Source organism: Diabrotica undecimpunctata, chromosome 3 (assembly GCF_040954645.1).
Source record: "Diabrotica undecimpunctata isolate CICGRU chromosome 3, icDiaUnde3, whole genome shotgun sequence".
In the NCBI taxonomy this organism is placed as follows: domain Eukaryota; kingdom Metazoa; phylum Arthropoda; class Insecta; order Coleoptera; family Chrysomelidae; genus Diabrotica; species Diabrotica undecimpunctata.
The window spans coordinates 154,612,190-154,630,596 of record NC_092805.1 but is presented as its reverse complement, the minus strand read 5'-3'; the positions used below and the strand labels follow the sequence as shown (position 1 = coordinate 154,630,596).

Sequence of the window (18,407 nt, the reverse complement as noted above, 5' to 3'; positions counted from 1 at the left end):
AGTCAAATACCTGGTCGAGTCAAACGGGAATAATATATAGACTTAAAGCGTATATATTCCAATTATATTTTCTAACATTTATAAAATCTCCGAATTCGGTGAACTAGATAAAGAATAATTAATATCTTTTATTGCATTAAGTTTACACAGTGCCTTATTTTAACATTTCTTTTACATCGAAAAATTTAATTTTTAATACATTCCAAAACGGATACTGATTTGCTGCAACTAAACTTCTTATCAACAGGTCTATGTACGTCTATTAAAATTTCTAGATAACATTATATAATGTCAGTTCAAGTATTTTTAACATAACCTTGAATAACAAATTCAAGTGGGAGATGTTTTAGAAGTGAGTGACTTTATAAATTATAAAATTTAGTTAATTCTTAAATTCGGTGACGGAATTACATAATTTGTTTCCCGCTATGGCAAGTAAGGTACCCTCAGTTAAACTTAATAATGGACGAGAAATACCAGCTTTCGGTTTAGGAACGTGGAAGGTATGTATAGTTTTGTTTACTTGTTTGTATATAGCTATTTATAGACTCACGTGTGGCTACTTAACAAAATTTTTTTTGTGCAGCGGTCGTTGTATTGCATATGATAAATCTTACTGTCGGTGCATTTTCAATTTTAAATTGTTTGAAGTTTTCTTAATTACTAGTTATTAAAATATTAAATTGCTCTATATATACTGCAATCTGATAAATAAAATGGTGTTAACTGATGTGTAATACTCTATGATTTTTGATTCGTGTTTTTGATAGTGTTATGATGGACTTCACAATGTATGGTTAGGGGTCATTTGACCCAGCATAAATCATGTATGAAACAATACTGCAATATGTAATAACAAGTTTAAAAACTATGCCGTCAATTTTTTTCGGTGAAGGTGACTACACAGGTAAGGTAAACTTACCACTCAAAGGGGTGTGAGGGGGGTGGTATTTTGGTCAAACATTTTTGTACGGCATTTATAGCCAGTATAAAAATAGGTTTCATAGCTATGAAACGGAAGACATTTGACCAATGCGTTCTTCCTATTATGACATACGAAGCAGAAACTCTCACGCTCACAAAGACAACAGCACTAAAAATGCGAGTGGCACAAAGGCGCATGGAAAGATCAATTCTCAGCGTGACAAAAAAAGACAAAATAAAAAATCAAGACTTAAGGAAAAGAACAGGTATCAGTAATGTCGTCGAACGTATAGCCAAGCTGAAATGGAATTTTGGAAAACTGAAAGACATAAGATGGACCAGAAAACTAATAGAATGGCACCCACGAGAAGACAAACGCAGCAGAGGACGACCACCAACACGCTGGATGGAGGACATTAGACGAATATCCATGAAATGGCAACAAGAAGCACAGAACCTACACAGTTCACCTACACTATTAAGATTTTTTTCAAATTTCCCAACGTGATTTTAGTATAAATCATACTTCAAACTACAATATGGTTGCGTCTGTTATTACTAATAAAATTTTAACATATTAAATTTTAAATATTCCTGGCTACTGTCATATTCAGACAAATACCTCAAATCACATTGACTGCTTTGTTCCAACTTTCGTCCTAATATGTTATTTCAATCAGTTGCTATCAACAAGTTCTCATAGACACTTCGTCTCAGGACTAACAACCTCCAGTGGAGTCTTATGTTGCCATGTCATCTATTCCTGTTGTAACTTAAACATCCTTAGTTAATTTAACAATATTTAGAAGGTTTTTATCCAAGTATTTAGTGATTCAAAATATTCAGTATTCAGATACATTCAGTAAGTATTAACCACATTTTTGTATTAACCTTGGTCAAAATTTCAAATTTCATGTTTGCTCTAATTAAAGTGGTTATACTTTTAGGATAGCACTGATGATGGAATATTAATTCCGAAAACGTTCTGTGATGTATCCCGATAGAGTTTTTTAATATTAATATTTTATAAAGGAATTTTTAAATCAATTTTTTGTTATACATGGCATATAGCCAGATACAGGAATTTAGTTTCTTTGTGGATTTCAACGAATGGCGCGCAAATTGAATAAGTGTATACTTATGAGTATCAAGACTACGACACTAAATTAGGAAGAGACAATAAAACAACATTAAAATAAAACAGGAGAATAATATTAACATTGGCAAATTAGAAGTCTTTAGATCAGATATTTCCATGCACTTGAAAAGTAAGGTCTTTGATTAGTGCATACTTCCAGCTCTAACGTATGAGGCAGAAATATTAACCTTTATCAGAAAAGTAATTATTAAAATACAAGTGGCACATGGCCGGGAATGGGAATACATTGCTGAAATTGAATTGGGCAGGTCATGTTGGCATAATCAGAGATGAAATATTGACCAAGAAAATTTTAGAATGAAGACGATGTTTATCGTAATCGAGGACGTCCTCCAACAAGGTGGTAGGATGACTTCAAGAGCATGAAGCACAACTGGATTCAAGGTGCTCAAGATCGGATGCAATGGAATTATTTACGGGAGGCCTATGTTCAGTACAGGACTCGATACGGCTAATAATGATTATGTTACGTATTGTTCATGTATCTGTATTTATAAATTTCTTTATTAAGAATCTATTGTCTATAATTATCTAAATAACCTATTCGTGATTTTTATTGTTTTCTTGGTAGAAAAGTAATGAAGTATACTTCTCTGTTTATTACCACCACTTGAGAAATAAACATGTTTCTTATTCTAGCTATTATGTCACCTCCTACAATAATATGGCCTGTTTTATTTCACGTGCTAATCAGTTTTAATATATAATAGCTGTGTTGGGTTTAATAGTATTTATTTTTAGTCTAAACCAGGTGAAGTAACACAGGCAGTTAAAGATGCCATCGATGCTGGATACAGACACATTGATTGTGCCTATTTCTACGAGAACGAAGCCGAAGTAGGAGCTGCTCTAAAGGATAAAATTAGCAGCGGTGTAGTAAAACGGGAAGATCTGTTTATTACCAGCAAACTCTGGGTTACGTTTATGAAACCTGAATTAGTGGAACCAACTTTCCAGGAGACCCTCCAAAACTTAGGTCTCGATTATCTAGATCTATATCTAGTTCACTGGCCAGCTGCTCTTAAGGTAAGTTGTAAATTAGATAACATGACGACCAATAGTCAAAAATACATATATACGGTTGCCTTCCATCTTATACACATATTTTATTATTATTTTCTTTCTTTATTGCGAGCTATGCCGATATCTTTTACCTTAAGCTTAATAAATAAAAGTTGTACTATCTATAAACGTTAGATATTACAACTTTTATTTATGACTGCATTGTTTGCTGGTCTGCGATAGAATACAAAACGGAATATTTTACACTAACGCCATATGGCAGATATTCGAAAATTCGATTGGTTTAGAGTCGAATATTAAACATTTGCCAATGGTGTATTTACGAACAACTCAATTTATTAAGTTTAGATATATAGAGAGATGCAGAGATCTTTTATATCGGTATGGATACAATTTTGATCTTTTTTAAGTAAATCATCCCCTATATACATCTTTTGTCGCTGTTTGTGTTTTATTTTTCAAATTATGTCCATTTTCAAAATCAAAATAATGGCTATTTTGTTGAGAATGATTAGCTAAGACTGTACTGTTTGATTTATTGGTACACTATGTTTGTGTGCAACAATCCTTTTATGTAGATATTGATGTGCTTGCCCAATGTATGTTTAGTTGCAGTCTTTACAATTTACTTTATAAACAAAGTTCGACTGATGATCTTTAGTAATATTGGGATCTTATGTTGTTTATAAAGCAAATTTGTAAAGAGTGCAACACAACATAATATATTGGGCTCAAGCATACAATTATCTATTTATTATCTATACGTTTTTTTGAACTAATGATTTACCTTGTATATTTCTAGATCAATACTTCAGATAACTTGATTTATTCAAAAAACTTTTATTCAAAACTTATTTGTAAACCTATCAGTAATCGAAAGATTGGTAAATTACGTACGTGTACTCTAGACCAACCTAGATTTATTGAATTTGTTTCTTCTGTTTTTAAAATAATACATTTTTGAAACTGTACTCTAGGAAGGAGGTGCTTTGTTGCCTAAGCGTCCAGATCACGAAACTCTTGGTATCTTCAGCGACGTAGATTATTTAGACACATGGAAAGAAGTAGAAAAACTTGCCAAAAAAGGTTTAGCCAAATCAATTGGTGTCTCAAATTTTAATAAAAGGCAACTAGAAAGAATTCTTGCAAACGCCACCATAAAACCAGTCAATAATCAGGTTAGTATAAAAAACCTAATACATAGTGTTGTTTTATTTAATTTAAGTAGTTTTTTAAGTATTATAACTTATTACAATAAAGTGATAAAAATAGATTATCTTCTACTAATTAATGACCGTGAACTAACCTCCCCTTCATTTTTGAAAGGTCATTATCTTATTAATGTTTATCTTAATTCTTGTGATACTGATTTGCTTTCTTACTATTTCTTACTTCCGGTGATCTGTTATATAGTTTGTTTTCGCTTCCCCAAGTGTTTTGATTAATAACTTTTATTATAAATTTTTAAAATAGAAATTTGGCCAAAATTTTTCTTTTATTAATATATCTCTAAATTTTGTTTCCGCTTTGGTGTTACCATGTTGTTTGGTTCATGTCTTAAGTATATTATTCTTTTTGTACATATTGGCCCTAATGAAATAAAATATAGACAAACTATTAAGACGAAAACTGCAAAAATATATAAAGAAAATCCTTAAAGGTAGAAAATACGAGTATTAAGACCCATTAATAGATATAAAAATCTAAACAAAACACAGAATATTTTATATAAAAGAACTTTATAACAGAGACAAAATTAGAAATATCGAACTACGGAAACCCAAAAGCGAATGTAAGAAGACTTATTCGATAGAAACGAGAGCTAATACCGTAAAAAAAATAAGACAGAACATCAGAATTGGGAGTCTTGATATCAATTGCTGGAAAACCAATAAGATGCAGAATTCTTTTTCTTCGTCATTTTGTAGGAGATGGTGCTGTTTACCCTATCACCTCAGCTCTTGTGATGTTGATATCCAGCTGTCATACCACCTCTTTGGGGGTCTTCCTAGTAAGGGATTTTTTGTATTGGGTTTATAGGTTTTTGTATATTTCGCGATTCTTAACGGGTCCATTCTGCCGACATGATCTCTCCATTTGCGGTGTCATGCTCGTGTTCATCTCACACATCCTTGATTGCAGTCTGTCCTCATTACTTACTTTATCTCTGAGAAAAATTCCTCTTATGTTTCTTAATACTTTTATTTCTGTAGATTTATCAAACATTTTCGTAAGCGACGCTTCAGGTCTTGGTTCTGCTGCGTATGTTAGTACTTATCTTATGCATGATTTATATATCTGGATTTAGCTCTCTACGTTCATTTGTTTCTCCGTTTGATATAATCTTAAGCGTGTCCGGATTCTGCCTGCCATATCGACTTTTTTTACTTTCTCTGCAGTATATCGATTATAGGATATATCTATTCTGAGATAGTTTAAATTCATAGTAGTTGTTCTATTACGTGTTCAATAATGTTTAGTTAATTTTTATCAGATCTTACTTATTTTCATAGGGCTCATATCTTTAATTTGTAAGTAGCATACATCAAGTAATACTTAGGTCATGAAAGTAAAACTAATAAAAAATCATTATATTTCCACGGCTACATATTCTGTGGAAACAGAGAATCTACATAGTAAAAATTGCGTTGTGTAGTTGTCTTCAATGGAATATCAAGTAAAGTTTACAAAAAAAAACACATAGGAGCTATATAAACCGCTATATTTAAACAATTTGTGCACGGATGAGTTAAAATAGGAATAGAAAAATGTATTTGGCAAGCAACTATCGAAGTTTTTAATAAAACAGAGAGAAATGGTAAGTAGGAGAAGATATAGAAGAAAGATAGAAAGGAAGATACAAAGGATATAAAAATGGATTAAAAATAATTAAATTTTGGAAAAGTGGGAGAAATAAAAAAAGTTAGAGACGTTAGAAAAGTTGAAAAGTTAGTTTAAAAACGTTTTTAAATAAATAAAAATTTATAGAGAGGGTTATGGTAAATTACTATTATCAGTATTCAAATCCAAAAATCTGTAGTTAAAATTTAAATATAACTAATCAAACAATAATTCTTTATTTTTTATTTTCTACTTGACAAGAAAATATAATGTTAGCTTTATATCTATAGATCGAGTGTCATCCATACCTTAACCAGAAAAAACTTATCGCCTTCTGCAAATCCAAAGACATTTCCGTAACTGCCTACAGTCCTTTGGGTTCTCCAGACAGACCGTGGGCGAAACCTGGTGATCCAATTCTCACTGAAGATCCTAAAATTAAGAAGATTGCAGAGAAATACAAGAAATCTAGCGCACAAGTAATTTTAAGGTAAACATACTCCTTATACTTAATTTTATAGATTTGGTTATTTAGTGTTTAATCTCAAATTAGTATAAATATATTAATTAGAAAAAAGCAATACGTATTTAATCAAATTAAAAATATCTTCGAGAAAATATTTTTGTATGGTTTGAAAAACGTGTAGTAGAAAATCTATGTTCGTCAAAATAAAACTTAAATAATGGTCCAGTCGTCAGAGATTTTACCTCTAAAAATTGTACGAACAAGCTGAATTTGGCCAAAAATGTCAATTTTGGAACCCAAAAAAGATGCGAAAACGTTTACTACTTTTAGCCCCCGGCTTCTTCCTAGAACGAGCTCTCGTATGAGGGGAAAACTCTGATAAAAAATAGATTTATCAAAAATCTGTACGCGGTAGAACAAAATGTTTTAAATATAATTTTAAACAAAAATGTTTATTAACACTTTTTGTGTAGAATAAACCGTTCTCGGTTTATAGGGGGCAACATGAAGCTGCCGATGCTTTTGTCGTAACAAAACACTAAGAAATTCCCACTGTTTTCCAACGAATGAGTTGGAGGTTTTAGGCGTTTTTAGGTTTAGGAGGTGCATGGCGTACAATGGGAGTGCGTTATGTAGCAGAACGAGAGAGGGTAAAAGGCGAGTTTCTGGCGCCTAATAACTGTAATATATCGGCTAGGGGAATGAACCCCAACAGAAAATTCGGTCCTCCAAGGATGGGGGTTAAGTCGTAAGGCCAGCAAACTTACACTTGTGAAAATTCTACAATGTTAAAATACCCAATGAGCCTCGATTACCGGACGAAAATTACAGTAGACGAAAACAGCAACGAAAATGGACCATGAATTAAGAAATCTGGAATATACAGGGAATCCGGAACAAACAACAAGAAATTATGCAGGAATTCGTAAATCGAAAATAAGATGTAGCCATTCTCTCTGAGACCAAGAGAAAAGGAAATGGAAGCGAAAAATTAAAAGACTATGTACATTTCTTCTCAGAAGTGGAAAAGGATCAAAGAGCAAGAGCAGGAATATCAAACAAGAAATTCGAAAAATATATTAAATCTTGGAAAGCATACAACGAACGTTTTGTTAAAGTGACAATTCTCCTAAGAGGATCACAAATAACAATTCTGGGGGTATATGCCGTAAATAATGACTACTCAGTGCAAGAAAAGGAATCTTTTAAAGAAGACTTTAGAAAAATCCTGAACGAAATTCCTAACAGCCATGAGATTATATGCAAAGAAGACCTTAATGCCTGCCAGAGTAGGAAAACAAGCTCAAAGTAAAGTGGTAGGCATGCATGGAGAAGAAACTGTTAACAACAACGGAGAAAGACTCATAAATATATGCCAGTAATATGAGTTAAAGATTTTGAATGGTTTTTTCGCCCACAAGAACATACATAAATACACCTAGTATCAGCACACAAGAGATCTAAAATCGATAATAGATTATTTTATAACAAGACAACAAACTAAGCTAAGAGTACAGGACGTAAAGGTGAATAGAGGAGCAGAGTGCGGCTTGGACCACTGCCTGATAATAGGAAAAATATATACACCATTCGTAGACAGGAAACACACAGACATCAAAAAAGAAATCAGATAACAAATAGAAAGAACTACGTACACCTTAGATAATCTAGATAACGAGAGCACACAGTGTATATATGGGTATGATTTTTATAACGACTAAGGATTTTTCTAAAATGGGAAATAATTAGATCATGATTAGTGGAGTTTTTATTAAATGAAGTTCAAGGTTATATGATGCAAATGGTTTTTTATTCTTTTATAGAAAGGTTTAACAGAACGATTATTTGCATTGAGGTTTGGGTAATTATCAGTAAAAGTATTTTTATAGACAGGATTTTTTGCATTATCCTTAATTTTTGTTGCATATGTTAGACTAAGGTAAGCTCTTCTTTCATTTAACGACAATTCATTATTTAAGTAAACTTTCAATCGGTATACAAAAGGCTCCCAGGCATATTCTGAGTGCTCTGTTATGAATAGTATCGAGCTTTTTAAGTACTGATTTCGATGCTGAGTCGTAAGCTATAGCCGCGTAGTCCAGCTGTGTATTTAAATTTTTCACAACCTTACTAAATACAAAAATACAACTAAGATTGCTTTTTGTCTTATAGATATCTTCTGCAATCTGGAGTAATTCCAATTCCAAAATCAGTCAACAAGAATAGACTACAAGAGAATATTAATATTTTTGACTTCGAACTCTCAGCAGCTGATGTAGCTGTTATAGATACCTTTGATTGTAACGGAAGGGTATGCTGGTATGTCGAGTAAGTATTGTTGATGTTTTTAGTAATATTTTTTAAAAATTGTTGTAATTTTTAGTAGATATAACAGCCGACAGTAAATATTTTGTTCTTTCTTGTATTTTTTGAAACTAAGTTCGTAGGGTACATAAATTCACAATTGATTTTTATTTGGTAAACACACTAATATTGTAAGTGAAAGAGAACCTTTGAGTAAACGACACCTGGTATAAAGGGTATAATAATAGGTGTATATATATATATAGGGTATAATAATAAAAGGGTTTTAATAACAATATTTCTGTTAATATCATATGATATGTAGATGCTTCTTAATATGACGTAGGTTGACGATCATCATGGCAATATTTATCTTGTCTACAGCAGCGTGGTAAAGTTGCAAAGTTGTTGTGTTGAATCAGGTTCTAATGTTCTTTTACCAGAATGTACTTACTTTTCCTGGATCTTACTTTTCAAATATTTTTCGTTGCAGGATGGCGTGTAGGAGAGCATATTTGGATTCATTTTACATAATGCGTCCAAAGTATTGTAACTTTCGAGATTTGATGGACCTCCTCATTCGTGACTTAGTTAGTCCACGGATTCTTAAGTATTTTTGGACATAGCCTTATTTCATATTCTTTAAATCTACTATTGAGGTATAATTCACGCAGAGTTAACCTTCTGTTATCATTTTTTTGCCAATTACCATGAACTTTGCCTTCTTTACGTTTATATTGAGTCCATATTGTGGACTTAAATACGTGATTTTGTTTATAAGGAATTCTCGGTTTTCTAGGTTGTCTGCAAATACTATGGTATCATCTGCATATTTGATTTTGTTTAGTCGTTACTCGTTTAGTAGAATTCCCCTTTCAGTTTCATACAAAGCTTCGCTAAATATGCCTTTAAAGTAGAGATTGGTGTATTTATCCTCAATTCTAAGATTTGTGAACTGATTCCAGTTAAGGTTAATTAATTTTAGATTTTGGTAATTAATTACTGCTTCTCTTAGTATTTGCGTAATCTTGGCGTAATGTACTCGGTCAAACGCTTTCTTCCAATCAACAAAACATCCGTATACGTCGCAGTTGACGTCTCTACATCTCTAGAATAAGAGCTTTACTGAGAACAAAACCTCTCCAGTACCAATATCATTTACAAACGCAAACTGGTTGGGGGAAATTTGATATTTACACTGTTTCGAAATATTCTTATGGATTACCCTTAGCGATAATTGTAGTTGACTCATAAATCTTATCGTATGATATTCTTTACATCTTTTCATTCGTTGTTTTTTGGGACACGCATTTTCCTTTTGTATTACTTAACCTAAAATATCTGCAGATCTCAATGCTTACATGTACTATATGCGCTTGACGCCAGTGTGTTTAATTCGTATAAATTAACTAATGGTGCATGTGATACTAGTTTTGGTCAGAATAAAAAAAACCAATAATATTTTAATTTCATACCAAAGCTATTGCCGATATATTTTTTATGCAAACTTTTTTTTTTCAGGGCCATTGGACATCCACACTATCCTTTTAATGATGAGTACTAAGTGTTTTTAATAAATAAAAAAAGTCACCAATATTTGTGTTTAAATTTTAATACACTAAAAGTCATTTGATATGTCAACACTAACATTATTAGTTTCAAGAAAATGATAACTACAATTAACAATTTATTGCAATATACATTCAAAACACGTTTCTAGCAATCTTTGATCAAGGATATATATCATATTGTGCAGTCCCTCGTAGTTATAGTCTACATGATCAGTGGGGTTACAGCTCAAAACGCTGAGAACCTTAAGTCAGTAATCTCGTATGATCCAAATGCAGGAATGATTTAAAGAAAATTATAATAAAATAAAAGAGGAGAAAAATAAAATACAGCAAAAACTGCTAGAAAATATAATTAAAAAACTGGAGAAGCTAGAACAGAATCAAACATTTATTCTTCAACAGTTAAGTGAAAAGTGCAAGGATGCAAAAGCTGACCTATTTATAGAGATACAAGATACCGTTAATAACAGCACTGCACATATTCCCACAGAGATACAAGAGATGCAAAATACTATGAGTGAGACTGCCATATATGTGCACACAGAGATACAAGATATTACTTCGCAGTTGCAGATGAGATCCAAGAATTTATAAACTAAAATGAAGAACTAGAGAAATATTCCTCAATTCACTTCTAATTTAATCCCATTAAAATTAGACCACCAACGTTTAATGGAAAAACGGTTGGTCGTTTTAGTTAAAGCAGTTTTTGAGAGCTGCAAAAGTCAACTTCCGATCCGATGAAGAAAAAGTAACATTACTTGTATCTTTTTTTTACATAAAGTGTACCAATTTCTCCCAAAGAAAATAATGGTAAGCCAAGTCAGATCTAACAGCATCAGATGACATTCTGAACAAATTGATCTCCAGAGTTTTGCAGATAGACTATGGGATACCAAAATTTAGTAGTTACTAAAAATATCTAAAAGAAGATATCTTTTAAAAGTAAATCATTAGGAGAATTATTCATGCATGCACTAGATTACGAAGCAGTCAAAAATACTTCTAGAAACTTTCTTAGGATCTGTTAAAGTCAAACCACTATTAACTGTACTAAATTTGACCATCTTATAGCTCCAGACCAAAGTTAACGAAATTCTCATACTGGAGATGTGAAGAATCGAGTCACCATATGAATGAACTCCAATCTGTGATAACTCATGGCAATTAACGAGGTTGCGTCTTAATTCATCTTGGTTAGAGTTGGTTCGTAACAAATTTGTCACTAAATGTTCAATTTTTAGAATTATGGAACCAGACCGTTTTACACACTGATCCAATTTACACGGCCTTCCCTATAATCCTAAGACTTTAATACTATTAAGCCGCCCTATTATAACCTGTATCAATTTAATATTCCAGAAACCTTTAGGGAAGGTGCATAGTCAACCCTATTTTTAAAATCATTACATGTACAGGCATAAGAGTATCCCTTTCTCGTATCACTTTTTTGCCAGCTTAACCAGTTCAAACTATTAGATATATCTCTACAAATTATATATTTTGAAACATTCTCTTCAAATGGATTGTTTAATCCAACAAGAACCACACATCTTTTGTTGGATGGATTATAAACTATTTTCCAGTAAAGTGCTGGAACAGGTAATGCTCTTGTCCTTTGATTAACATACAAATATAATTCTGTTGGTTTTTGGGTAGATTCATGTGGCAATGTGGCTATGCCGTAAGTGCCAGTCCAGACTTGTAAGTTGGCTTTCTTTCTATCTGCATAGTTTCTGGTACTCCTTTCAGCTCGGTTCCAGTTTCCACCATTAAAACTTTGCCATTGTGGTGCTGCATTTATATACCTAAAACATATAAAAATTAGAAAAAGTACTATTTGAAATATTTACTTTTATTTATCGTATCACATACAATAAGAACACATAATTAAAAATCAATATAAATCGTTACATTTAATATTACAAACGAACATTTAATGTATTATTAATATAATGTAAAACATTTTTGGTCGCATTCAGGAACTCATCTAAAACTCTAGGGAATCGCCTTTGGGAGCATTCTTCAATAATGTGACGGACGGTCTGTCGTTGCGCATCACAGTTACACTCAGGAGTAAGGGCTTTTCCCCATATATATAAGCTGTCAGCAGATCTAGCGCTGCTTGTTGTTATTCTGTTTAGCGTTGCCCATCTATTGCGGGTCAGTTCAAAGCCTGGCGATTTCTGATCGATACAGGCCATTTGGTGTGCTTTCTGTGGTAAGTCGCTCTTCCATTGTCTTCTTCAAGCGTTGGTGAGATTGAAATGTTTCCGATGTAAGTTGGCTCTTAACAATGGAGGATATCTAAAGCGCAATATGTTTATTTCGATCATGGTGGATGGGTAGTTGATGGTTAACCCCGATTTTTCGATATTCTCTGAGAAGAGAATGACTTCTTCGCAGTTTCGGCGGTGGAATGTGAATAAGAAGCCAATAGTGTGGTGTGGATCTTATTATACCTGAGATCATTCAAATTGTCTGGTTTAATTGGGTGCCAATAATCTTCGTACGTTTGCTATTGAGCAATACCGAGAAAGCATATTCAGTCGCCGAGTATACAAGTCCGAGGGCGGATAATCTGAGTACGACGGATGAGGACCCCCATGGGGTGCCACATAGCTTTTGAACTATATTATTTCTCGTTTTCAGTTTTGTTAACGTTTTTTGTTGGTATTTTTTAAAGCCTAATGTTCTGTCCGGAGTCACTTTGCAGTCTCTTTGCAAAGTAAGCGGAAAGTGAAAGCTTTTTTTCTTGGCTTATGCATTATTTAGATGGAAACAGCATACTTTGGTTTTCGTTGCATTGAGCAGTAGCCTCCACTTGCTAAAGTATGCTCCCATAACGGCAAGATCAGGTTAGTATTGTTTCTTTAATATCCACGTTATTATGTCTTGCTGCAATGGCCCAGTAGTCAGCGTAGCCAAATTTCTGCCAAATTGTCCCAGGTAGGTCCTCGATGTATAAATTAAACAATAAGGGTGCCAAAACAGATCCCAGACTTTTTTAAAGTTGCCCATTGTGACTTGAAAAGGTCTGTCGGTGAGCAGTGAGCATGCTATCAATGGGTTTAGTTGCCTTTTGACACGGGATAGCACGGATTAGTTTGCCGATTAGTCCTTGTCCCCAGATAGTATCGTATGCAGCTGAGTAGGCAATAAAAGTAACGGATGTTTTTTTCTCTCTTTGAAAAACTGCTTCAATATGTGTTATTAGGGATAGGATCTGATCTGTGCAGCTGCGGTTAGGTCTAAACCCTGCTTGCTCAATAAGTATCAATTCAAATATGTTTCTACTCATTTCAAGTCTGATGTAGATTAAGCGTTCCAACAGTTTATGGACACACGTTAGCAGTGCAATTGGTCGGTAGTTTTGTGGCTTATTATTTGCTTTTCCTGGTTCTAATAATGACTATAATGGAGGCCTTCTTAAGAAAATAAGGGACTTCTCCTGATTTTAACATATCTGTATAGAAATAAGCCAGCCACTTCCTAGCATATTTTCCACAGTGAAGCAAAAATTCTGGATGGATTTTATCGGAGCCGGGTGCCTTTCCAGACTTAATTTCTGATATTGCTGCAATAATTTCTTCAGGAGTAAACTCATAGTCAGAGTATTCATATGTTGGCGAGCATGTAGACTTTAATATTATTAGTTTTTGTTACTTTGGTCGTGTGGTCACGATCCCTAGGTACTCTTGAGGTTGCTGCAATGTGGGAGACCACTCTGTTGGGAGCTATTGGTACTTTGTCTCTAGTTGGGAGTCTGCTACCACCAAGTTTTTTAAGTAGAGACCATACTTTTCTGCTGTATTTACTTAAGTCTAATTTTTCCACAGTTTCCATCTATTTTTGTCGTCTGGCTGCATTCAAACTGTGTAGTAGTTCGTCCGAAATTTCTTAGTCTTGGCTTTGATTGTATTCTTGATACAATTGCTTGCATTTTTTATCCTATTCTGGGACATACCCTTCACAATATCCTCTGGGTATAGTTTTCTTTGCTGTAGAGATAACCGCTCCAACAAATCTCATTTTAACGTTTAAATGGTCAATAAAATTGTTTTCAAATGTATGATTTTTTTTATTTGATAAATTTAATTAAAAAATGAACTGTCACAACTAGAAGTGCATATTAGCAATAAAGTAAAATAACACGTCGGTAAACTAAACAATAATATAATTACAATAAATCTTGCCAACTGAATATCCAATTTACTTTAATTAAATACCAAAAGCAACAACGTTCCACTTTATAACCTGTTCCATCATTTTTTTCATTTTCATCGTAAATTTTTAAAAAACTATTTTGAGAAAGATAGTCAACCGTATTAAAATTACTAAAAAATCTTTGGAAGTTGATTACCAGAATTAAGGACAACTGTAGGTCTGGAGGTCATGCAGGATACCCACTCCTACAAAAGCTTTAGCTACTAAGAGTAACATAGCAAAAAATGCAACAATCTATGTATGCTGGTAAAGCGTCTGCCAAGTAAATTTAGAAACGAGGATATTTGACTAACACCAATAAAAGGAGACTTGCACTAAAATGAAGTTTCTGGGTAGGACACGTAGTAAATGGGGTACATGTAAGGAAAAAATATCGTCGGGCAATTAGCAACAGGACGGATCAATTACTTAAAATGCATAAAATTTGGATGGGAGCACGACATAATAGATGGGGTTTGAAGCTATAATGTCGCAGTTGAAACGTCCTTTTTTAATAAAAATTCTCCTTTAATATTAAATCTTAAATAAAATAAATATATTTGCTATATTTTACTCACCTAAAAGTAGCATTCTGTTGAAAACCATAAAGAAAATCAGATTTGGCAGCTAGATGTCCTCTGGATAAAAAGAAATCCCCATTACTTATGTACTTTGATGATGCAGGTGGTAATCCTAGTAAATTGTTTATAGTAGTTTTTTGTCGATTTTTTTTATAATATGTATCAATACGACCTTTTAAATTATATAGGTCTCGATCTTCATAAAATGTTGGTCTGCTAAAGGTCTCATCGTTTGAATGTATGGATGCTGTTATGTCATAACGAGAATAAAGTGCTATTTGGGATGATGTGTTAAAGCAAATATCCATAATAGATACAAACTGGTTATTTCCTAAATCGTAACCTATTTCCACCATTTTAGAATCTCTAGCGCAGTAAGAATTTGTGTACTTTACAGTAGCTCTAGGATTGAAATTGCACGCTATATCGCGCCAAAAATATCGCTTTCCAAAAACTTCAAACTGCGAGTTTGGCAAACACCTGCCTTCCACTGTTGTTTGGTACATTAATCCATTAAGTAAAATATTGTCTCCAGGACAAGCAAAGTTAACAAACTCTCCGCTGCGGAACTTTAATGTTGTTTCTCCGGATTCTGGGTATAATATTGATGAATTTCTTGCTGTGAGAACTAATGGCGCAGCACCGTCAAAGGGGTCTATCTGGCAATCTAGAATGATAGGTTTGTTAGGCGTTTGAAATGTACGACTACATAAGTTTAGTACACAACATTGCGCATGCAAAGGTGTACACAAAAATATAAAGAAGCTCAAAATGTTACGAGATAACAGTTACTAAATAAGAAGAAATAATATTTTTGATGATATTTTTCTTTATTCTTGATCATTTCTTATACCGTCATAAATGCAGACAGTGTGAAGGGCTTGTAGCATTTACTAAGAAAATGTCGGCTGAAAGAGATAAAAGAAAACCTTTCAGGGCACACAGTTCCCTTTTTCGAGCAGGGAAATTGTACGCTCCCTTAAAAATGTAATCAAATTTTATACCAGTGTACAAAAAGAAGTTTATTCTTTATTGTAAGTTTTTTTAAACTATGGTATTTAGCCAACCACTGGGAATTTCCCTTTTAAGGTCTAGTATACATGTTTGCCAGAGTTTGCATAGTTCGTTGTGATCTGTGATGATGTTTAATCTTTTGTTATTTTTGAGTTGAGACAGAGATGCCTCAACTCAGCAGATATAGGTAGCGACCAAAGCTTAGTATTATGTAATCAGAATCATCATAAAATACTTCACAACTAAGACAGCGGCTACAACACAAACAAAAATCAGAGTCTAAATACGGAATCCACGGAACACTTATAAAAAAAATAAATATCAGAGAAGATTGCTGGAAATGAAATATTAGAAAACAATAACACCAAGGAAAGCTCAAAAAAGATCAAAAATAACATAATTAACGCATCAACAGAATCACATGGAGAAAAGAAAGTAACCAAAATTTACACATAAAAAACCCATGGTTTAGAGAGGAACTGACGACAAAATGTGAAGAAAAGAAAGAAGGCTTTTTATAATACAGAATACAACAAACACCACAGGCATACAAACACTATAAACGAATTAGACACAAAACAAATACTTTAATTAGACGAATAAAAACAAAACATTGACAGAGCTTCTCAAAACAGATAGAACACGACTTATACGAAGCACAAAAAAAAATATGGATAATGATTAGAGGAAAAAGAAAGGAGATAAACATAATAATTAAAACGAAACATATTCAGAAGGAAATATGGACAGACTACTTTCAATCTCTATTTGCTAAAATTGTCGATAATGAACCACCAACACCAGGGGTGACGACAAACGAAGAAATAAATATTAAGGAGGAAGAGGTAAAGGAAGCATTAGGGAAATTAAAAAATAGAAGATCAGTACGAGAGGACAGAATACCGAACGAACTCCAAAAGTAAGGAGGACCAGATTCCTCAAGAATCAAGATTAAGTATTTTAATGAATTTCTTCAAAAAGAGAGACAAAACGGACCCGAAAAATTACAGAGGAGTTAATTTATTACACACAATACTAAAATTAACAACCAAAGTCATAACAAATAAATTCAGTTAAATTAAAACACTAGCAGAAGAAAAGCAAGGTTTAAGCAACCAAATAACACAATAAAAGTGAAAGTAGAAGAAGAACTAATTGACCCTACCAAAGCTGGTTATGGAAAAAGACAGGTAGATTTCCTGAGTCATCTATTATTTAACCCGATTATGGATGAAATAATAAAAAAAAGTAAGAACTAAAAAGGATACCAAATGGTAAAAACAACTTAAAATAATCTGCTATGTTGACGATACAATACTACTCTCTCTAAGTAAAGATGATTTGCAACGTATGCTGCACCAATTTAATATAACCGCCAGAAAATTTAACATGTTAATTTCCCCAAAAAAGACAAAATGCATGGTTATAATAGCAAATTTGCTAAGATGTAAATTGGAGCTGGAAGGTCAGATAATATAAGTGATTGAGTTTAAATATCTAGGCATCACATTATCAAGCTACGGAAAGCTCGAAACTTAAGTGGAAGATCAAGTGAATAGAGCAAAGAGTGCCTCAGGCGGCCTAAATGAAACAATATGGAAAAATAAAAATATCAAAAAAAATGAAAGTCAGAATTTACAAAACAGTCATCAGACCAATAATGACATACACGGCTGAAACACAAACTGACACAGAGATGACAAAAATAAACTTAGAAACAGCAAAGATGAAAAATTTTATAGCAAAACACTATGGGGCAGAGCAAGAAGTACAGATATACAACGTTGATGCAAGGTTGAGAACATCAAGGACTGGGTAAGAAATAGAAAAGTAAAATGGAACGATCATATAAGCCGAATGACAAAAAATATAGTAGTAAAGACGGCAAGAGACGGTTCCCCAATAGGACGACGAATATTAGGATTTTCATATAAATGATGAAACGACGACTTACTGAAGGCACATTGAAAAACAAACAGTCATATCTATATATAAATAAGAAGGAAAGAAGAAGAGTAGAGACATTTTCTAAAGGTGTTTGTTATTTCTTTGACTTTTTTATGGGCAGGTCATGTACCAAGAGCAGTTTATGATCGGTGGACAAAAAGAATTTTGAAATGAAAACCCGAAAAAAAAATTAATAGAAATATTTAGATTGCGCAAAATCAAAATAAGTGGAAAAGCATGCGAGAGACCTATATTCAGCAGTAACCATTAAAGGCTAGATGCTCATAATATGATGTTTGGGATTATTGCTAGTGTGATCCGTTGTTTTAAACTCTGGCAACTCTTTAGCAAGCAGTCATACCTTTAGCAAG

At 33.1% G+C, this 18,407-nt stretch overlaps 2 protein-coding genes across 6 annotated transcripts in view; one reads left to right on the top strand and one right to left on the bottom strand.

Annotated features, from left to right (window-relative positions):
* The first annotated feature begins 342 nt into the window (after nt 1–342).
* On the top strand, nt 343–10,311 carry LOC140437625 (aldo-keto reductase 1B-like). Its single transcript, XM_072527245.1, has 6 exons — nt 343–503; nt 2,825–3,109; nt 4,084–4,284; nt 6,238–6,437; nt 8,586–8,741; nt 10,239–10,311. The coding sequence occupies exons 1-6, from the start codon at nt 429–431 to the stop codon at nt 10,279–10,281; spliced, it is 960 nt and encodes a 319-aa protein (XP_072383346.1). The 5' UTR covers nt 343–428; the 3' UTR covers nt 10,282–10,311.
* A 22-nt stretch (nt 10,312–10,333) lies between these two features.
* Nucleotides 10,334–18,407, bottom strand: part of LOC140437624 (salivary protein Tsal2A-like) — a 35,528-nt gene continuing 27,454 nt past the window's right edge. For all 5 annotated transcript variants that reach the window (XM_072527243.1, XM_072527244.1, XM_072527240.1 and 2 more), the window contains exons 3-4: nt 15,073–15,742; nt 10,334–12,096 (exon numbers count right to left, since the gene is read on the bottom strand). In XM_072527243.1, coding sequence (XP_072383344.1) covers nt 11,634–12,096; nt 15,073–15,742 — 1,133 coding nt within the window. In that variant the 3' untranslated portion in view covers nt 10,334–11,633. The remainder of the gene's footprint in view (nt 12,097–15,072; nt 15,743–18,407) is intronic.

Excerpts from the sequence above, each read along its gene's own strand:
- LOC140437625 (XM_072527245.1), top strand. The coding sequence starts at position 429 with ATGGCAAGTAAGGTACCCTCAGTTAAACTTAATAATGGACGAGAAATA. Across the intron at positions 4,285-6,237 it reads TAAAACCAGTCAATAATCAG|ATCGAGTGTCATCCATACCT; the intron begins GTTAGTATAAAA and ends TTATATCTATAG. Across the intron at positions 6,438-8,585 it reads AGCGCACAAGTAATTTTAAG|ATATCTTCTGCAATCTGGAG; the intron begins GTAAACATACTC and ends TTTGTCTTATAG.